This window comes from Oncorhynchus masou, chromosome 17 (assembly GCF_036934945.1).
Source record: "Oncorhynchus masou masou isolate Uvic2021 chromosome 17, UVic_Omas_1.1, whole genome shotgun sequence".
Taxonomy (NCBI): Eukaryota; Metazoa; Chordata; class Actinopteri; order Salmoniformes; family Salmonidae; genus Oncorhynchus; species Oncorhynchus masou.
Window position 1 is genome coordinate 1,562,394 of NC_088228.1, and position 19,566 is coordinate 1,581,959.

General features: G+C 43.9%; 1 protein-coding gene across 3 annotated transcripts in view; it reads right to left on the bottom strand.

Moving 5' to 3' along the window:
- Window positions 1–18,756, bottom strand: part of rnf2 (ring finger protein 2) — a 64,517-nt gene extending 45,761 nt beyond the window's left edge. For 2 of the 3 annotated variants that reach the window (XM_064992034.1, XM_064992032.1), the window contains exons 1-2: window positions 18,693–18,756; window positions 17,375–17,470 (exon numbers count right to left, since the gene is read on the bottom strand). In XM_064992034.1, coding sequence (XP_064848106.1) covers window positions 17,375–17,461 — 87 coding nt within the window. In that variant the 5' untranslated portion in view covers window positions 17,462–17,470; window positions 18,693–18,756. Of the gene's footprint in view, window positions 1–17,374; window positions 17,471–18,543; window positions 18,595–18,692 lie in introns of those variants that run through there. The other variant, XM_064992033.1, reaches the window with a different exon arrangement.
- Window positions 18,757–19,566: the final 810 nt, after the last annotated feature.

The following is a 19,566-nucleotide window of genomic DNA, read 5'->3' on the forward strand; positions in this document are numbered from 1 at the left end:
TATTACCTCCCTACTGCTGATTAGACCGTATTACCTCCCTACTGCTGATTAGACCGTATTACCTCCCTACTGCTGATTAGACCGTATTACCTCCCTACTGCTGATTAGACCGTATTACCTCCCTACTGCTGATTAGACCGTATTACCTCCCTACTGCTGATTAGACCGTATTACCTCCCTACTGCTGATTAGACCGTATTACCTCCCTACTGCTGATTAGACCGTATTACCTCCCTACTGCTGATTAGACCGTATTACCTCCCTACTGCTGATTAGACCGTATTACCTTACCGCTGATTATTACCGCTGATTAGACCGTATTACCTCCCTACTGCTGATTAGACCGTATTACTGCTGATTAGACCGTATTACCTCCCTACCTGCTGATTAGACCGTATTACCTCCCTACTGCTGATTAGACCGTATTACTGCTGATTAGACCTCCCTACTGCTGATTAGACCGTATTACCTCCCTACTGTTGATTAGACCGTATTACTGCTGATTAGACCGTATTAATGCTGATTAGACCGTATTACCTCCCTACCGCTGATTAGACCGTATTACCTCCCTACAGCTGATTAGACCGTATTACCTCCCTACTGCTGATTAGACTGTATTACCTCCCTACTGTTGATTAGACCGTATTACCTCCCTACTGCTGATTAGACTGTATTACCTCCCTACTGTTGATTAGACCGTATTACCTCCCTACTGTTGATTAGACCGTATTACTGCTGATTAGACCGTATTAATGCTGATTAGACCGTATTACCTCCCTACCGCTGATTAGACCGTATTACCTCCCTACCGCTGATTAGACCATATTACTGCTGATTAGACCGTATTACCTCCCTACTGCTGATTAGACCGTATTACCTCCCTACTGCTGATTAGACCCAATTACCTCGCTACTGCTGATTAGACCGTATTACCGCTGATTAGACCGTATTACCTCCCTACTGCTGATTAGACCGTATTACCTCCCTACTGCTGATTAGACCATATTACCTCCCTACTGCTGATTAGACCGTATTACCGCTGATTAGACCGTATTACCTCCCTACTGCTGATTAGACTGTATTACTGCTGATTAGACCGTATTACCGCTGATTAGACCGCATTACCGCTGATTAGACCGTATTACTGCTGATTAGACCGTATTACCTCCCTACTGCTGATTAGACTGTATTACCTCCCTACTGCTGATTAGACCGCATTACCTCCCTACTGCTGATTAGACCCAATTACCCCCCTACCGCTGATTAGACCGTATTACCGCTGATTAGACCGTATTACCTCCCTACTGCTGATTAGACCGTAATACTGCTGATTAGACCGTATTACCTCCCTACTGCTGATTAGACCGTATTACTGCTGATTAGACCGTATTACCGCTGATTAGACCATATTACCTCCCTACCGCTGATTAGACCGTATTACTGCTGATTAGACCGTATTACCGCTGATTAGACCATATTACCTCCCTACCGCTGATTAGACCGTATTACTGCTGATTTAGACCGTATTACTGCTGATTAGACCGTATTACCTCCCTACTGCTGATTAGACCGTATTACCTCCCTACTGCTGATTAGACCGTATTACCTCCCTACTGCTGATTAGACCGTATTACCTCCCTACTGCTGATTAGACCGTATTACTGTTGATTAGACCGTATTACTGTTGATTAGACCGTATTACCGCTGATTAGACCGTATTACCTCCCTACTGCTGATTAGACCGTATTACCTCCCTACTGCTGATTAGACCGTATTACCTCCCTACTGCTGATTAGACCGTATTACCTCCCTACTGCTGATTAGACCGTATTACCTCCCTACTGCTGATTAGACCGTATTACCTCCCTACTGCTGATTAGACCGTATTACCTCCCTACTGCTGATTAGACCGTATTACCTCCCTACTGCTGATTAGACAGTATTACCGCTGATTAGACCGTATTACCTCCCTACTGCTGATTAGACCGTATTACCTCCCTACTGCTGATTAGACCGTATTACCGCTGATTAGACCGTATTACCGCTGATTAGACCGTATTACCTCCCTACCGCTGATTAGACCGTATTACTGCTGATTAGACCGTATTACCTCCCTACTGCTGATTAGACCGTATTACCGCTGATTAGACCGTATTACTGCTGATTAGACCGTATTACTGCTGATTAGACAGTATTACCGCTGATTAGACCGTATTACCTCCCTACCGCTGATTAGACCTTATTACCTCCCTACTGCTGATTAGACAGTATTACCTCCCTACCGCTGATTAGACCGTATTACCTCCCTACTGCTGATTAGACCGTATTACCGCTGATTAGACCGTATTACCTCCCTACCGCTGATTAGACCGTATTACTGCTGATTAGACCGTATTACCGCTGATTAGACCGTATTACCTCCCTACCGCTGATTAGACCGTATTACTGCTGATTAGACTGTATTACCTCCCTACTGCTGATTAGACCGTATTACCTCCCTACTGCTGATTAGACCGTATTACCTCCCTACTGCTGATTAGACCGTATTACCTCCCTACTGCTGATTAGACAGTATTACCTCGCTACTGCTGATTAGACCGTATTACCTCCCTACCGCTGATTAGACCGTATTACCTCCCTACCGCTGATTAGACCGTATTACCTCCCTACCGCTGATTAGACCGTATTACCTCCCTACTGCTGATTAGACCGTATTACCTCCCTACTGCTGATTAGACCGTATTACCTCCCTACTGCTGATTAGACCGTATTACCTCCCTATTGCTGATTAGACCGTATTACTGCTGATTAGACCGTATTACTGCTGATTAGACCGTATTACCTCCCCACCGCTGATTAGACCTTATTACCTCCCTACTGCTGATTAGACCGTATTACCTCCCTACTGCTGATTAGACCGTATTACCTCCCTACTGCTGATTAGACCGTATTACCTCCCTACTGTTGATTAGACCGTATTACCTCCCTACTGCTGATTAGACCGTATTACCTCCCCACCGCTGATTAGACCTTATTACCTCCCTACTGCTGATTAGACCGTATTACCTCCCTACTGCTGATTAGACCGTATTACCTCCCTACTGCTGATTAGACCGTATTACTGCTGATTAGACCGTATTACCTCCCTACTGCTGATTAGACCGTATTACTGCTGATTAGACCGTATTACCTCCCTACTGCTGATTAGACCGTATTACTGCTGATTAGACCGTATTACTGCTGATTAGACCGTATTACCTCCCTACTGCTGATTAGACCGTATTACCTCCCTACTGCTGATTAGACCGTATTACTGCTGATTAGACCGTATTACCTCCCTACTGCTGATTAGACAGTATTACCTCCCTACCGCTGATTAGACCGTATTACCTCCCTACTGCTGATTAGACCGTATTACCTCCCTACTGCTGATTAGACCGTATTACTGCTGATTAGACCGTATTACCTCCCTACCGCTGTTTAGACCGTATTACCTCCCTACCGCTGATTAGACCGTATTACCTCCCTACTGCTGATTAGACCGTATTACCTCCCTACTGCTGATTAGACCGTATTACCTCCCTACTGCTGATTAGACCGTATTACTGCTGATTAGACCGTATTACTGCTGATTAGACCGTATTACTGCTGATTAGACCGTATTACTGCTGATTAGACCGTATTACTGCTGATTAGACCGTATTACTGCTGATTAGACCGTATTACTGCTGATTAGACCGTATTACTGCTGATTAGACCGTATTACCTCCCTACCGCTGATTAGACCGTATTACCTCCCTACCGCTGATTAGACCGTATTACTGCTGATTAGACCGTATTACTGCTGATTAGACCGTATTACCTCCCTACTGCTGATTAGACCGTATTACCTCCCTACCGCTGATTAGACGTATTATTACTGCTGATTAGACCGTATTACCTCCCTACTGCTGATTAGACCGTATTACCGCTGATTAGACCGTATTACTGCTGATTAGACCGTATTACTGCTGATTAGACAGTATTACCGCTGATTAGACAGTATTACCTCCCTACTGCTGATTAGACAGTATTACCTCCCTACCGCTGATTAGACCGTATTACCTCCCTACTGCTGATTAGACCGTATTACCGCTGATTAGACCGTATTACCTCCCTACCGCTGATTAGACCGTATTACTGCTGATTAGACCGTATTACCGCTGATTAGACCGTATTACCTCCCTACTGCTGATTAGACCGTATTACTGCTGATTAGACTGTATTACCTCCCTACTGCTGATTAGACCGTATTACCTCCCTACTGCTGATTAGACCGTATTACTGCTGATTAGACCGTATTACCTCCCTACTGCTGATTAGACCGTATTACCTCCCTACTGCTGATTAGACAGTATTACCTCCCTACTGCTGATTAGACCGTATTACCTCCCTACTGCTGATTAGACCGTATTACCTCCCTACTGCTGATTAGACCGTATTACCTCCCTACTGCTGATTAGACCGTATTACCTCCCTATTGCTGATTAGACCGTATTACTGCTGATTAGACCGTATTACTGCTGATTAGACCGTATTACCTCCCTACTGCTGATTAGACCGTATTACCTCCCTACTGCTGATTAGACCGTATTACCTCCCTATTGCTGATTAGACCGTATTACTGCTGATTAGACCGTATTACTGCTGATTAGACCGTATTACCTCCCTACTGCTGATTAGACCGTATTACCTCCCTACTGCTGATTAGACCGTATTACCTCCCTACTGTTGATTAGACCGTATTACCTCCCTACTGCTGATTAGACCGTATTACTGCTGATTAGACCGTATTACTGCTGATTAGACCGTATTACCTCCCTACTGCTGATTAGACCGTATTACCTCCCTACTGCTGATTAGACCGTATTACCTCCCTACTGCTGATTAGACCGTATTACCTCCCTACTGCTGATTAGACCGTATTACCTCCCTACTGCTGATTAGACCGTATTACCTCCCTACTGCTGATTAGACCGTATTACCTCCCTACTGCTGATTAGACCGTATTACCTCCCTACTGCTGATTAGACCGTATTACCACCCTACTGCTGATTAGACCGTATTACCTCCCTACTGCTGATTAGACTGTATTACCTCCCTACTGTTGATTAGACCGTATTACCTCCCTACTGCTGATTAGACCGTATTACCTCCCTACTGCTGATTAGACCGTATTACCTCCCTACTGCTGATTAGACCGTATTACCTCCCTATTGCTGATTAGACCGTATTACTGCTGATTAGACCGTATTACTGCTGATTAGACCGTATTACCTCCCCACCGCTGATTAGACCTTATTACCTCCCTACTGCTGATTAGACTGTATTACCTCCCTACTGCTGATTAGACCGTATTACCTCCCTACTGCTGATTAGACCGTATTACCTCCCTACTGTTGATTAGACAGTATTACCTCCCTACTGCTGATTAGACCGTATTACCTCCCCACCGCTGATTAGACCTTATTACCTCCCTACTGCTGATTAGACCGTATTACCTCCCTACTGCTGATTAGACCGTATTACTGCTGATTAGACCGTATTACCTCCCTACTGCTGATTAGACCGTATTACTGCTGATTAGACCGTATTACCTCCCTACTGCTGATTAGACCGTATTACCTCCCTACTGCTGATTAGACCGTATTACTGCTGATTAGACCGTATTACCTCCCTACTGCTGATTAGACAGTATTACCTCCCTACTGCTGATTAGACCGTATTACCTCCCTACTGCTGATTAGACCGTATTACCTCCCTACTGCTGATTAGACCGTATTACTGCTGATTAGACCGTATTACCTCCCTACCGCTGTTTAGACCGTATTACCTCCCTACCGCTGATTAGACCGTATTACCGCTGATTAGACCGTATTACCTCCCTACTGCTGATTAGACCGTATTACCTCCCTACTGCTGATTAGACCGTATTACCTCCCTACCGCTGATTAGACAGTATTACTGCTGATTAGACCGTATTACCTCCCTACTGCTGATTAGACCGTATTACCTCCCTACTGCTGATTAGACCGTATTACCTCCCTACTGCTGATTAGACCGTATTACCTCCCTACTGCTGATTAGACCGTATTACCTCCCTACTGCTGATTAGACCGTATTACCTCCCTACTGCTGATTAGACCGTATTACCTCCCTACTGCTGATTAGACCGTATTACTGCTGATTAGACCGTATTACTGCTGATTAGACCGTATTACTGCTGATTAGACCGTATTACTGCTGATTAGACCGTATTACTGCTGATTAGACCGTATTACTGCTGATTAGACCGTATTACCTCCCTACCGCTGATTAGACCGTATTACCTCCCTACCGCTGATTAGACCGTATTACTGCTGATTAGACCGTATTACTGCTGATTAGACCGTATTACCTCCCTACTGCTGATTAGACCGTATTACCTCCCTACCGCTGATTAGACCGTATTACTGCTGATTAGACCGTATTACCTCCCTACTGCTGATTAGACCGTATTACTGCTGATTAGACCGTATTACTGCTGATTAGACCGTATTACTGCTGATTAGACCGTATTACCTCCCTACCGCTGATTAGACCGTATTACCTCCCTACCGCTGATTAGACCGTATTACCTCCCTACTGCTGATTAGACCGTATTACCTCCCTACTGCTGATTAGACCGTATTACTGCTGATTAGACCGTATTACTGCTGATTAGACCGTATTACTGCTGATTAGACCACCGTATTACCTCCCTACCGCTGATTAGACCGTATTACCTCCCTACCGCTGATTAGACCGTATTACCTCCCTACTGCTGATTAGACCGTATTACCTCCCTACTGCTGATTAGACAGTATTACCGCTGATTAGACCGTATTACCTCCCTACCGCTGATTAGACCGTATTACTGCTGATTAGACTGTATTACCTCCCTACTGCTGATTAGACCGTATTACCTCCCTACTGCTGATTAGACCGTATTACTGCTGATTAGACCGTATTACCTCCCTACTGCTGATTAGACCGTATTACCTCCCTACTGCTGATTAGACAGTATTACCTCCCTACTGCTGATTAGACCGTATTACCTCCCTACTGCTGATTAGACCGTATTACTGCTGATTAGACCGTATTACCTCCCTACCGCTGATTAGACCGTATTTCTGCTGATTAGACCGTATTACCTCTCTACTGCTGATTAGACCGTATTACTGCTGATTAGACCGTATTACCTCCCTACTGCTGATTAGACCGTATTACCTCCCTACCGCTGATTAGACCGTATTACCTCCCTACTGCTGATTAGACCGTATTACCTCCCTACTGCTGATTAGACCGTATTACCTCCCTACTGCTGATTAGACCGTATTACCTCCCTACTGCTGATTAGACCGTATTACCTCCCTATTGCTGATTAGACCGTACCTCCCTACTGCTGATTAGACCGTATTACTGCTGATTAGACCGTATTACCTCCCCACCGCTGATTAGACCTTATTACCTCCCTACTGCTGATTAGACCGTATTACTGCTGATTAGACCGTATTACCTCCCCACCGCTGATTAGACCTTATTACCTCCCTACTGCTGATTAGACTGTATTACCTCCCTACTGCTGATTAGACCGTATTACCTCCCTACTGCTGATTAGACCGTATTACCTCCCTACTGTTGATTAGACAGTATTACCTCCCTACTGCTGATTAGACAGTATTACCTCCCTACTGCTGATTAGACCGTATTACCTCCCTACTGCTGATTAGACCTTATTACCTCCCTACTGCTGATTAGACCGTATTACCTCCCTACTGCTGATTAGACCGTATTACCTCCCTACTGCTGATTAGACCGTATTACTGCTGATTAGACAGTATTACCTCCCTACTGCTGATTAGACCGTATTACTGCTGATTAGACCGTATTACCTCCCTACTGCTGATTAGACCGTATTACTGCTGATTAGACCGTATTACTGCTGATTAGACCGTATTACCTCCCTACTGCTGATTAGACCGTATTACCTCCCTACTGCTGATTAGACCGTATTACTGCTGATTAGACCGTATTACCTCCCTACTGCTGATTAGACAGTATTACCTCCCTACCGCTGATTAGACCGTATTACCTCCCTACTGCTGATTAGACCGTATTACCTCCCTACTGCTGATTAGACCGTATTACTGCTGATTAGACCGTATTACCTCCCTACCGCTGTTTAGACCGTATTACCTCCCTACCGCTGATTAGACCGTATTACCGCTGATTAGACCGTATTACCTCCCTACTGCTGATTAGACCGTATTACCTCCCTACTGCTGATTAGACCGTATTACCTCCCTACCGCTGATTAGACAGTATTACTGCTGATTAGACCGTATTACCTCCCTACTGCTGATTAGACAGTATTACCTCCCCACTGCTGATTAGACCGTATTACCACCCTACTGCTGATTAGACCGTATTACCTCCCTACTGCTAATTAGACCGTATTACCTCCCTACCGCTGATTAGACAGTATTACTGCTGATTAGACCGTATTACCTCCCTACTGCTGATTAGACCGTATTACCTCCCTACTGCTGATTAGACCGTATTACTGCTGATTAGACCGTATTACTGCTGATTAGACCGTATTACTGCTGATTAGACCGTATTACCTCCCTACTGCTGATTAGACTGTATTACCTCCCTACTGCTGATTAGACCGTATTACCTCCCTACTGCTGATTAGACTGTATTACCTCCCTACTGCTGATTAGACTGTATTACCTCCCTACTGTTGATTAGACCGTATTACCACCCTACTGCTGATTAGACCGTATTACCGCTGATTAGACCGTATTACCACCCTACTGCTGATTAGACAGTATTACCTCCCCACTGCTGATTAGACCGTATTACCACCCTACTGCTGATTAGACCGTATTACCTCCCTACTGCTAATTAGACCGTATTACCTCCCTACCGCTGATTAGACAGTATTACTGCTGATTAGACCGTATTACCTCCCTACTGCTGATTAGACCGTATTACCTCCCTACTGCTGATTAGACCGTATTACTGCTGATTAGACCGTATTACTGCTGATTAGACCGTATTACTACTGCTGATTAGACCGTATTACCTCCCTACTGCTGATTAGACTGTATTACCTCCCTACTGCTGATTAGACCGTATTACCTCCCTACTGCTGATTAGACTGTATTACCTCCCTACTGCTGATTAGACTGTATTACCTCCCTACTGTTGATTAGACCGTATTACCACCCTACTGCTGATTAGACCGTATTACCTCCCTACTGCTGATTAGACCGTATTACTGCTGATTAGACCGTATTACTGCTGATTAGACCGTATTACTGCTGATTAGACCGTATTACCTCCCTACTGCTGATTAGACTGTATTACCTCCCTACTGCTGATTAGACCGTATTACCTCCCTACTGCTGATTAGACTGTATTACCTCCCTACTGCTGATTAGACTGTATTACCTCCCTACTGCTGATTAGACCGTATTACCTCCCTACTGCTGATTAGACCGTATTACTGCTGATTAGACCGTATTACCTCCCTACTGCTGATTAGACCGTATTACCTCCCTACTGCTGATTAGACCGTATTACTGCTGATTAGACCGTATTACCTCCCTACCGCTGTTTAGACCGTATTACCTCCCTACCGCTGATTAGACCGTATTACCGCTGATTAGACCGTATTACCTCCCTACTGCTGATTAGACCGTATTACCTCCCTACTGCTGATTAGACAGTATTACCGCTAATTAGACCGTATTACCTCCCTACCGCTGATTAGACAGTATTACTGCTGATTAGACCGTATTACCTCCCTACTGCTGATTAGACCGTATTACCTCCCTACTGCTGATTAGACCGTATTACTGCTGATTAGACCGTATTACCTCCCTACTGCTGATTAGACCGTATTACCGCTGATTAGACCGTATTACTGCTGATTAGACCGTATTACTGTTGATTAGACCGTATTACCTCCCCACTGCTGATTAGACCGTATTACCACCCTACTGCTGATTAGACCGTATTACCTCCCTACTGCTAATTAGACCGTATTACCTCCCTACCGCTGATTAGACAGTATTACTGCTGATTAGACCGTATTACCTCCCTACTGCTGATTAGACCGTATTACCTCCCTACTGCTGATTAGACCGTATTACTGCTGATTAGACCGTATTACTGCTGATTAGACCGTATTACTGCTGATTAGACCGTATTACCTCCCTACTGCTGATTAGACTGTATTACCTCCCTACTGCTGATTAGACCGTATTACCTCCCTACTGCTGATTAGACTGTATTACCTCCCTACTGCTGATTAGACTGTATTACCTCCCTACTGTTGATTAGACCGTATTACCACCCTACTGCTGATTAGACCGTATTGCTGATTAGACCGTATTACCACCCTACTGCTGATTAGACAGTATTACCTCCCCACTGCTGATTAGACCGTATTACCTCCCTACTGCTGATTAGACCGTATTACTGTTGATTAGACCGTATTACCTCCCTACTGCTGATTAGACCGTATTACTGCTGATTAGACCGTATTACCTCCCTACTGCTGATTAGACCGTATTACCTCCCTACTGCTGATTAGACCGTATTACCGCTGATTAGACCGTATTACCTCCCTACTGCTGATTAGACCGTATTACCTCCCTACTGCTGATTAGACCGTATTACCTCCCTACTGCTGATTAGACCGTATTACCTCCCTACTGCTGATTAGACCGTATTACCTCCCTACTGCTGATTAGACCGTATTACCTCCCTACTGCTGATTAGACCGTATTACCTCCCTACTGCTGATTAGACCGTATTACCTCCCTACTGCTGATTAGACCGTATTACCTCCCTACCGCTGATTAGACCGTATTACTGCTGATTAGACCGTATTACCTCCCTACCGCTGATTAGACCGTATTACCTCCCTACCGCTGATTAGACCGTATTACCTCCCTACCGCTGATTAGACCGTATTACCTCCCTACCGCTGATTAGACCGTATTACCTCCCTACCGCTGATTAGACCGTATTACCTCCCTACTGCTGATTAGACCGTATTACCTCCCTACTGCTGATTAGACCGTATTACCTCCCTACTGCTGATTAGACCGTATTACCTCCCTACTGCTGATTAGACTGTATTACCTCCCTACTGCTGATTAGACCGTATTACCTCCCTACTGCTGATTAGACCGTATTACTGCTGATTAGACCGTATTACCTCCCTACTGTTGATTAGACAGTATTACCTCCCTACGGTTGATTAGACAGTATTCCCTCCCTACTGCTGATTAGACCGTATTACCTCCCTACTGCTGATTAGACAGTATTACTGCTGATTAGACCGTATTACTGCTGATTAGACCGTATTACTGCTGATTAGACCGTATTACCTCCCTACTGTTGATTAGACAGTATTACCTCCCTAAGGTTGATTAGACCGTATTACCTCCCTACTGCTGATTAGACCGTATTCCCTCCCTACTGCTGATTAGACCGTATTACCTCCCTACTGCTGATTAGACCGTATTACCACCCTACTGTTGATTAGACCGTATTACCTCCCTACTGCTGATTAGACCGTATTACCTCCCTACCGCTGATTAGACCGTATTACCTCCCTACTGCTGATTAGACCGTATTACCTCCCTACTGCTGATTAGACCGTATTACCTCCCTACTGTTGATTAGACCGTATTACCTCCCTACTGCTGATTAGACCGTATTACCTCCCTACTGCTGATTAGACCGTATTACTGCTGATTAGACCGTATTACTGCTGATTAGACCGTATTACCTCCCTGCTGTTGATTAGACAGTATTACCTCCCTACTGTTGATTAGACCGTATTACCTCCCTACTGCTGATTAGACCGTATTACCTCCCTACTGCTGATTAGACCGTATTACCTCCCTACTGCTGATTAGACCGTATTACCTCCCTACTGCTGATTAGACCGTATTACTGCTGATTAGACTGTATTACCTCCCTACTGCTGATTAGACCGTATTACCTCCCTACTGTTGATTAGACCGTATTACCTCCCTACTGCTGATTAGACCGTATTACCTCCCTACTGCTGATTAGACCGTATTACCTCCCTACTGCTGATTAGACCGTATTACCTCCCTACTGCTGATTAGACCGTATTACCGCTGATTAGACCGTATTACCTCCCTACTGCTGATTAGACCGTATTACCTCCCTACTGCTGATTAGACCGTATTACCTCCCTACTGCTGATTAGACTGTATTACCTCCCTACTGCTGATTAGACAGTATTACCGCTGATTAGACCGTATTACCTCCCTACCGCTGATTAGACCGTATTACTGCTGATTAGACTGTATTACCTCCCTACTGCTGATTAGACCGTATTACCTCCCTACTGCTGATTAGACCGTATTACTGCTGATTAGACCGTATTACCTCCCTACTGCTGATTAGACCGTATTACCTCCCTACTGCTGATTAGACAGTATTACCTCCCTACTGCTGATTAGACCGTATTACCTCCCTACTGCTGATTAGACCGTATTACTGCTGATTAGACCGTATTACCTCCCTACCGCTGATTAGACCGTATTTCTGCTGATTAGACCGTATTACCTCTCTACTGCTGATTAGACCGTATTACTGCTGATTAGACCGTATTACCTCCCTACTGCTGATTAGACCGTATTACCTCCCTACCGCTGATTAGACCGTATTACCTCCCTACTGCTGATTAGACCGTATTACCTCCCTACTGCTGATTAGACCGTATTACCTCCCTACTGCTGATTAGACCGTATTACCTCCCTACTGCTGATTAGACCGTATTACCTCCCTATTGCTGATTAGACCGTATTACTGCTGATTAGACCGTATTACTGCTGATTAGACCGTATTACCTCCCCACCGCTGATTAGACCTTATTACCTCCCTACTGCTGATTAGACCGTATTACTGCTGATTAGACCGTATTACCTCCCCACCGCTGATTAGACCTTATTACCTCCCTACTGCTGATTAGACTGTATTACCTCCCTACTGCTGATTAGACCGTATTACCTCCCTACTGCTGATTAGACCGTATTACCTCCCTACTGTTGATTAGACAGTATTACCTCCCTACTGCTGATTAGACAGTATTACCTCCCTACTGCTGATTAGACCGTATTACCTCCCTACTGCTGATTAGACCTTATTACCTCCCTACTGCTGATTAGACCGTATTACCTCCCTACTGCTGATTAGACCGTATTACCTCCCTACTGCTGATTAGACCGTATTACTGCTGATTAGACAGTATTACCTCCCTACTGCTGATTAGACCGTATTACTGCTGATTAGACCGTATTACCTCCCTACTGCTGATTAGACCGTATTACTGCTGATTAGACCGTATTACTGCTGATTAGACCGTATTACCTCCCTACTGCTGATTAGACCGTATTACCTCCCTACTGCTGATTAGACCGTATTACTGCTGATTAGACCGTATTACCTCCCTACTGCTGATTAGACAGTATTACCTCCCTACCGCTGATTAGACCGTATTACCTCCCTACTGCTGATTAGACCGTATTACCTCCCTACTGCTGATTAGACCGTATTACTGCTGATTAGACCGTATTACCTCCCTACTGCTGTTTAGACCGTATTACCTCCCTACCGCTGATTAGACCGTATTACCGCTGATTAGACCGTATTACCTCCCTACTGCTGATTAGACCGTATTACCTCCCTACTGCTAATTAGACCGTATTACCTCCCTACCGCTGATTAGACAGTATTACTGCTGATTAGACCGTATTACCTCCCTACTGCTGATTAGACAGTATTACCTCCCCACTGCTGATTAGACCGTATTACCACCCTACTGCTGATTAGACCGTATTACCTCCCTACTGCTAATTAGACCGTATTACCTCCCTACCGCTGATTAGACAGTATTACTGCTGATTAGACCGTATTACCTCCCTACTGCTGATTAGACCGTATTACCTCCCTACTGCTGATTAGACCGTATTACCTCCCTACTGCTGATTAGACCGTATTACTGCTGATTAGACCGTATTACTGCTGATTAGACCGTATTACTGCTGATTAGACCGTATTACCTCCCTACTGCTGATTAGACTGTATTACCTCCCTACTGCTGATTAGACCGTATTACCTCCCTACTGCTGATTAGACTGTATTACCTCCCTACTGCTGATTAGACTGTATTACCTCCCTACTGTTGATTAGACCGTATTACCACCCTACTGCTGATTAGACCGTATTACCGCTGATTAGACCGTATTACCACCCTACTGCTGATTAGACCGTATTACCTCCCTACTGCTGATTAGACCGTATTACCTCCCTACTGCTGATTAGACCGTATTACTGTTGATTAGACCGTATTACCTCCCTACTGCTGATTAGACCGTATTACCGCTGATTAGACCGTATTACCTCCCTACTGCTGATTAGACCGTATTACCTCCCTACTGCTGATTAGACCGTATTACCGCTGATTAGACCGTATTACCTCCCTACTGCTGATTAGACCGTATTACCTCCCTACTGCCGATTAGACCGTATTACCTCCCTACTGCTGATTAGACCGTATTACCTCCCTACTGCTGATTAGACCGTATTACCTCCCTACTGCTGATTAGACCGTATTACCTCCCTACTGCTGATTAGACCGTATTACCTCCCTACTGCTGATTAGACCGTATTACCTCCCTACTGCTGATTAGACCGTATTACCTCCCTACCGCTGATTAGACCGTATTACTGCTGATTAGACCGTATTACCTCCCTACCGCTGATTAGACCGTATTACCTCCCTACCGCTGATTAGACCGTATTACCTCCCTACCGCTGATTAGACCGTATTACCTCCCTACCGCTGATTAGACCGTATTACCTCCCTACCGCTGATTAGACCGTATTACCTCCCTACTGCTGATTAGACCGTATTACCTCCCTACTGCTGATTAGACCGTATTACCTCCCTACTGCTGATTAGACCGTATTACCTCCCTACTGCTGATTAGACTGTATTACCTCCCTACTGCTGATTAGACCGTATTACCTCCCTACTGCTGATTAGACCGTATTACTGCTGATTAGACCGTATTACCTCCCTACTGTTGATTAGACAGTATTACCTCCCTAAGGTTGATTAGACAGTATTCCCTCCCTACTGCTGATTAGACCGTATTACCTCCCTACTGCTGATTAGACAGTATTACTGCTGATTAGACCGTATTACTGCTGATTAGACCGTATTACTGCTGATTAGACCGTATTACCTCCCTACTGTTGATTAGACAGTATTACCTCCCTAAGGTTGATTAGACCGTATTACCTCCCTACTGCTGATTAGACCGTATTCCCTCCCTACTGCTGATTAGACCGTATTACCTCCCTACTGCTGATTAGACCGTATTACCACCCTACTGTTGATTAGACCGTATTACCTCCCTACTGCTGATTAGACCGTATTACCTCCCTACTGCTGATTAGACAGTATTACCGCTGATTAGACCGTATTACCTCCCTACTGCTGATTAGACCGTATTACCTCCCTACTGCTGATTAGACCGTATTACCTCCCTACTGTTGATTAGACCGTATTACCTCCCTACTGCTGATTAGACCGTATTACCTCCCTACTGCTGATTAGACCGTATTACTGCTGATTAGACCGTATTACTGCTGATTAGACCGTATTACCTCCCTGCTGTTGATTAGACAGTATTACCTCCCTACTGTTGATTAGACCGTATTACCTCCCTACTGCTGATTAGACCGTATTACCTCCCTACTGCTGATTAGACCGTATTACCTCCCTACTGCTGATTAGACCGTATTACCTCCCTACTGTTGATTAGACCGTATTACCTCCCTACTGCTGATTAGACCGTATTACTGCTGATTAGACTGTATTACCTCCCTACTGCTGATTAGACCGTATTACCTCCCTACTGTTGATTAGACCGTATTACCTCCCTACTGCTGATTAGACCGTATTACCTCCCTACTGCTGATTAGACCGTATTACCTCCCTACTGCTGATTAGACCGTATTACCTCCCTACTGCTGATTAGACCGTATTACCGCTGATTAGACCGTATTACCTCCCTACTGCTGATTAGACCGTATTACCTCCCTACTGCTGATTAGACCGTATTACCTCCCTACTGCTGATTAGACTGTATTACCTCCCTACTGATTCATTCTGTTCCACATTTAGAGTAACAGCCTTATTCTGAAATTGATTAAATTGTACCCCCCCCCACTGCATCACTCTATACACAATAACCCATAATGACAAAGAAAAAACAGGTTATTAGATTTTTTTTGCAAACGTATTAAATATTTAAAAACTGAAATAACATTTACATAAGTATTCAGACCCTTTACAGAGTACTTTGTTGAAGCATCTTTGGCAGTGATTACAGTCTCGGTCTTCTTTGGTACGACACTTCAAGCTTGGTACACCTGTATTCGGGGAGTTTTTCCCATTCTTCTCTTCAGATCCACTCAAGCTCTGTCAGGTTGGATGGGGGGCGTCGATATTTTCAGGTCTCTCCAGAGATGTTTGATTGGGTTCAGGTCCGGGCCCTGCCAGGTTTCCTACAGACGTGAAGCGTGACATTCAGGGCAAAGATTTCAATCTTGGTTTCATCAGACTAGAGAATCTTGTATCTCATGGTCTGAGAGTCCTTTAGGTGCCTTTTGGCAAACTCCAAGTGGACTGTCATGTGCCTTTTACTGAAGAGTGGATTCCGTCTGGCCACTCTACCATAAATGCCTGGTTGGTGGAGTGCTGCAGAGATGGTTGTCCTTGTGGAAGATTCTCCCATCTCCACAGAGGAACTCTTGGTCACCTCAGGTTCTTAGTCACCACAGGTGGACTCCAAGTTGTAGAAACATCAAGGATGATCAATGGAAACAGGATTTCGAGTCTCAAAGTAAAGGGTTTGAATACTGATGGAATTATAGTATGTCTTTTTTATTTTGAATACTTTGCAAAAATGTCTAAAAACCTGTTTTTGCTTTGTCATTATGGGGTATTGTGTGTAGATTGATGGGGGATGTAAAAAAGATATATACATTTTATAATAGGGCTGTAACATAACTAAATGCGGAAAAAGTCAAGGGGTCTGAATACTTTCCGAATGCACTGTATGAACCCTGATCTGTGACAAACTATCAAATCTACATTATGAACTTTAAACAAAGGTTCATAACTACCTGTGGAATCCTCTGTAGCTCATACAGACTGAGGTGTTACATTAAATGTGGTCCCTACCTGTGGAGTCCTCTGTAACTCATACAGACTGAGTTCCCAGGTCTTACTGAGGGGTTGCACCCCGTTCGTCTGCACTGTCTGCGTCATAGTCCCAATCTGGAATAAAAAAAGCATGATCATAATTAAAATGGATCAAAAACACATCCGTCTCTCTCTCTCTCCCCGTCCCTCTTACAGACACTTACTTTTGGTCAGCACTATTTAACAAAATGTTTTGATTTCATGTGCAGAAAAGAGAAACAGAGAAGCCAGAAAAGATAGGTAAGTTAGATCATCCGGGGACTGGAAAACAAAAATAACTGAAACATTGCAGTGATGTCAAATCACTGTTTTGTTGCAGATGCAAAGTTTGGTAACAGAATGACGGAACCAACAGCTCAAACTCTCATTATTTATGTTACCAGACATTGGATCTGCACTGTTCTTCAAATGTGAAATGTGATTTTGTTAAATTTTCTGTGGAAATTGTTAAAAAGAGGTAAATGTACATTGAGTTGTGCTTTGGCTTAAATTTGCCATCATTGGTTTGTGTTTGACATACCCTTTTAAAGAGAAAACTCTGAGTCTCAGCATCACTCTGTTACCATGGAATTTCCCTTCGACAGCATCTGGTTTGACAGTTAGCTAGGATTCATATCTATATATATATATATTTATTTTTTTGCCTCCAAAAGCACATTAAATTAGCTAGCAACCCGGAGTACAATCATACCAATGAATACGTTAATCTATTTGGGGAGGCAACGGTCTTAAAAATGAATGTATTTTATATATCCAGTTGTATGTCCCAGACAGTGGAACAATACATTATTAGCTTGCTAGCACAGCATTAGCAGAGCTAGCAGAGCATTAGCAGAGTTAGCAGAGCATTAGCAGAGCATTAGCAGAGCATTAGCAGAGCATTTGTCTTTGTGTTGAATTATAGCTGCTAACGTTACAGATGTGCGCATACAGAATCGCCTGGATAAAAAGCTACTATATAGCCCTGAACTTTTGATTTTTGTTTGACTTCTAATCATATCTATGCATAATGCCTATGCGCAACAATATATATGTTGTTTTATGTATATTATTCTGCACTATCACTAGAAACCCCCACCCCCCCCAACAGAAAGACAGGTTATCCGGCTAACTAAAGGTTAGCTACAGTAGCTACAACGGAGCCTCACCACCAATCAACGATGCACTAATATACGATCTATTCTTCAGATGTACCATTAGCTAATTCACCCGTTTTATCGTTACTGTAGTCGTCTAGCAATGAAGCTGAAAAAAAACAATCAAATATCACCGAAACGTGTTTTGTTTATGTACTTACATGCTGTGTTGTGGATACAGACTATGCAGTCAGCGCGTTCCCGTTCTGGCGATTTCAATATGGCGGATGTTTTTGCCGTCGCAGTGGGTTTTGGGAAATGTAGGCAAACTGGCCAACAAAATAATCCTAAAATTTGCCCCTCGAATTCTTGTTCCGCGAAACGAGAGGGACAGCTGGGCTACAAAATCTGTCTTCTCCAGCAGGCGACGTTTTTTTCTTCTTTCCGCTCATCAAGCGATTCGTTTTTGTATGGAGGTCAATGAGAGAGCACCGAGTTTGATCGACAAAATAATGGCTTATTAATAAGGGCTTATTTGATCAAATATACGTTTCGTTATGCTTAGGTTGTTACAAGTGTACCGATATAAGTAGGACACGTGATATCCTGGCAACTTTGATAACAAATACTTTATATCGGAGTTTTGCCTGTTGTTCACAGCATATCCGATTTATCCTTTGCTGGAATTGTCCCAGTTGAAGCTCCAGATTGCCTTCTATTTTTGAATATATTTATTTTCATTAGCTAGATTTCCAAATCATTTGCGACAGATATTCATACGAATATTCAAGCATCTGCATAACACAATATGCACATTTTTTCAATAGAGATGTTTCCATCAAACTGACTTTTTGCTATAAAATGTGATGCGTGATGACGTAGTGCACATAAATATACATTTTAAATTCCCATGTATCATATTAAAAATACAAATTAAATGTATTGCCATGTCACTGTTAACTCTGCTGACAGTTTGGTCACAAAAACAGCACTCCAGCCAACAGCTCTGATACAGTGCTGATAGGCTACCTATATGATAAGGTTATTATGGATAAGAGCGATGTTATTTGTATTTGTCAAAAGGCAGCCAAGTAT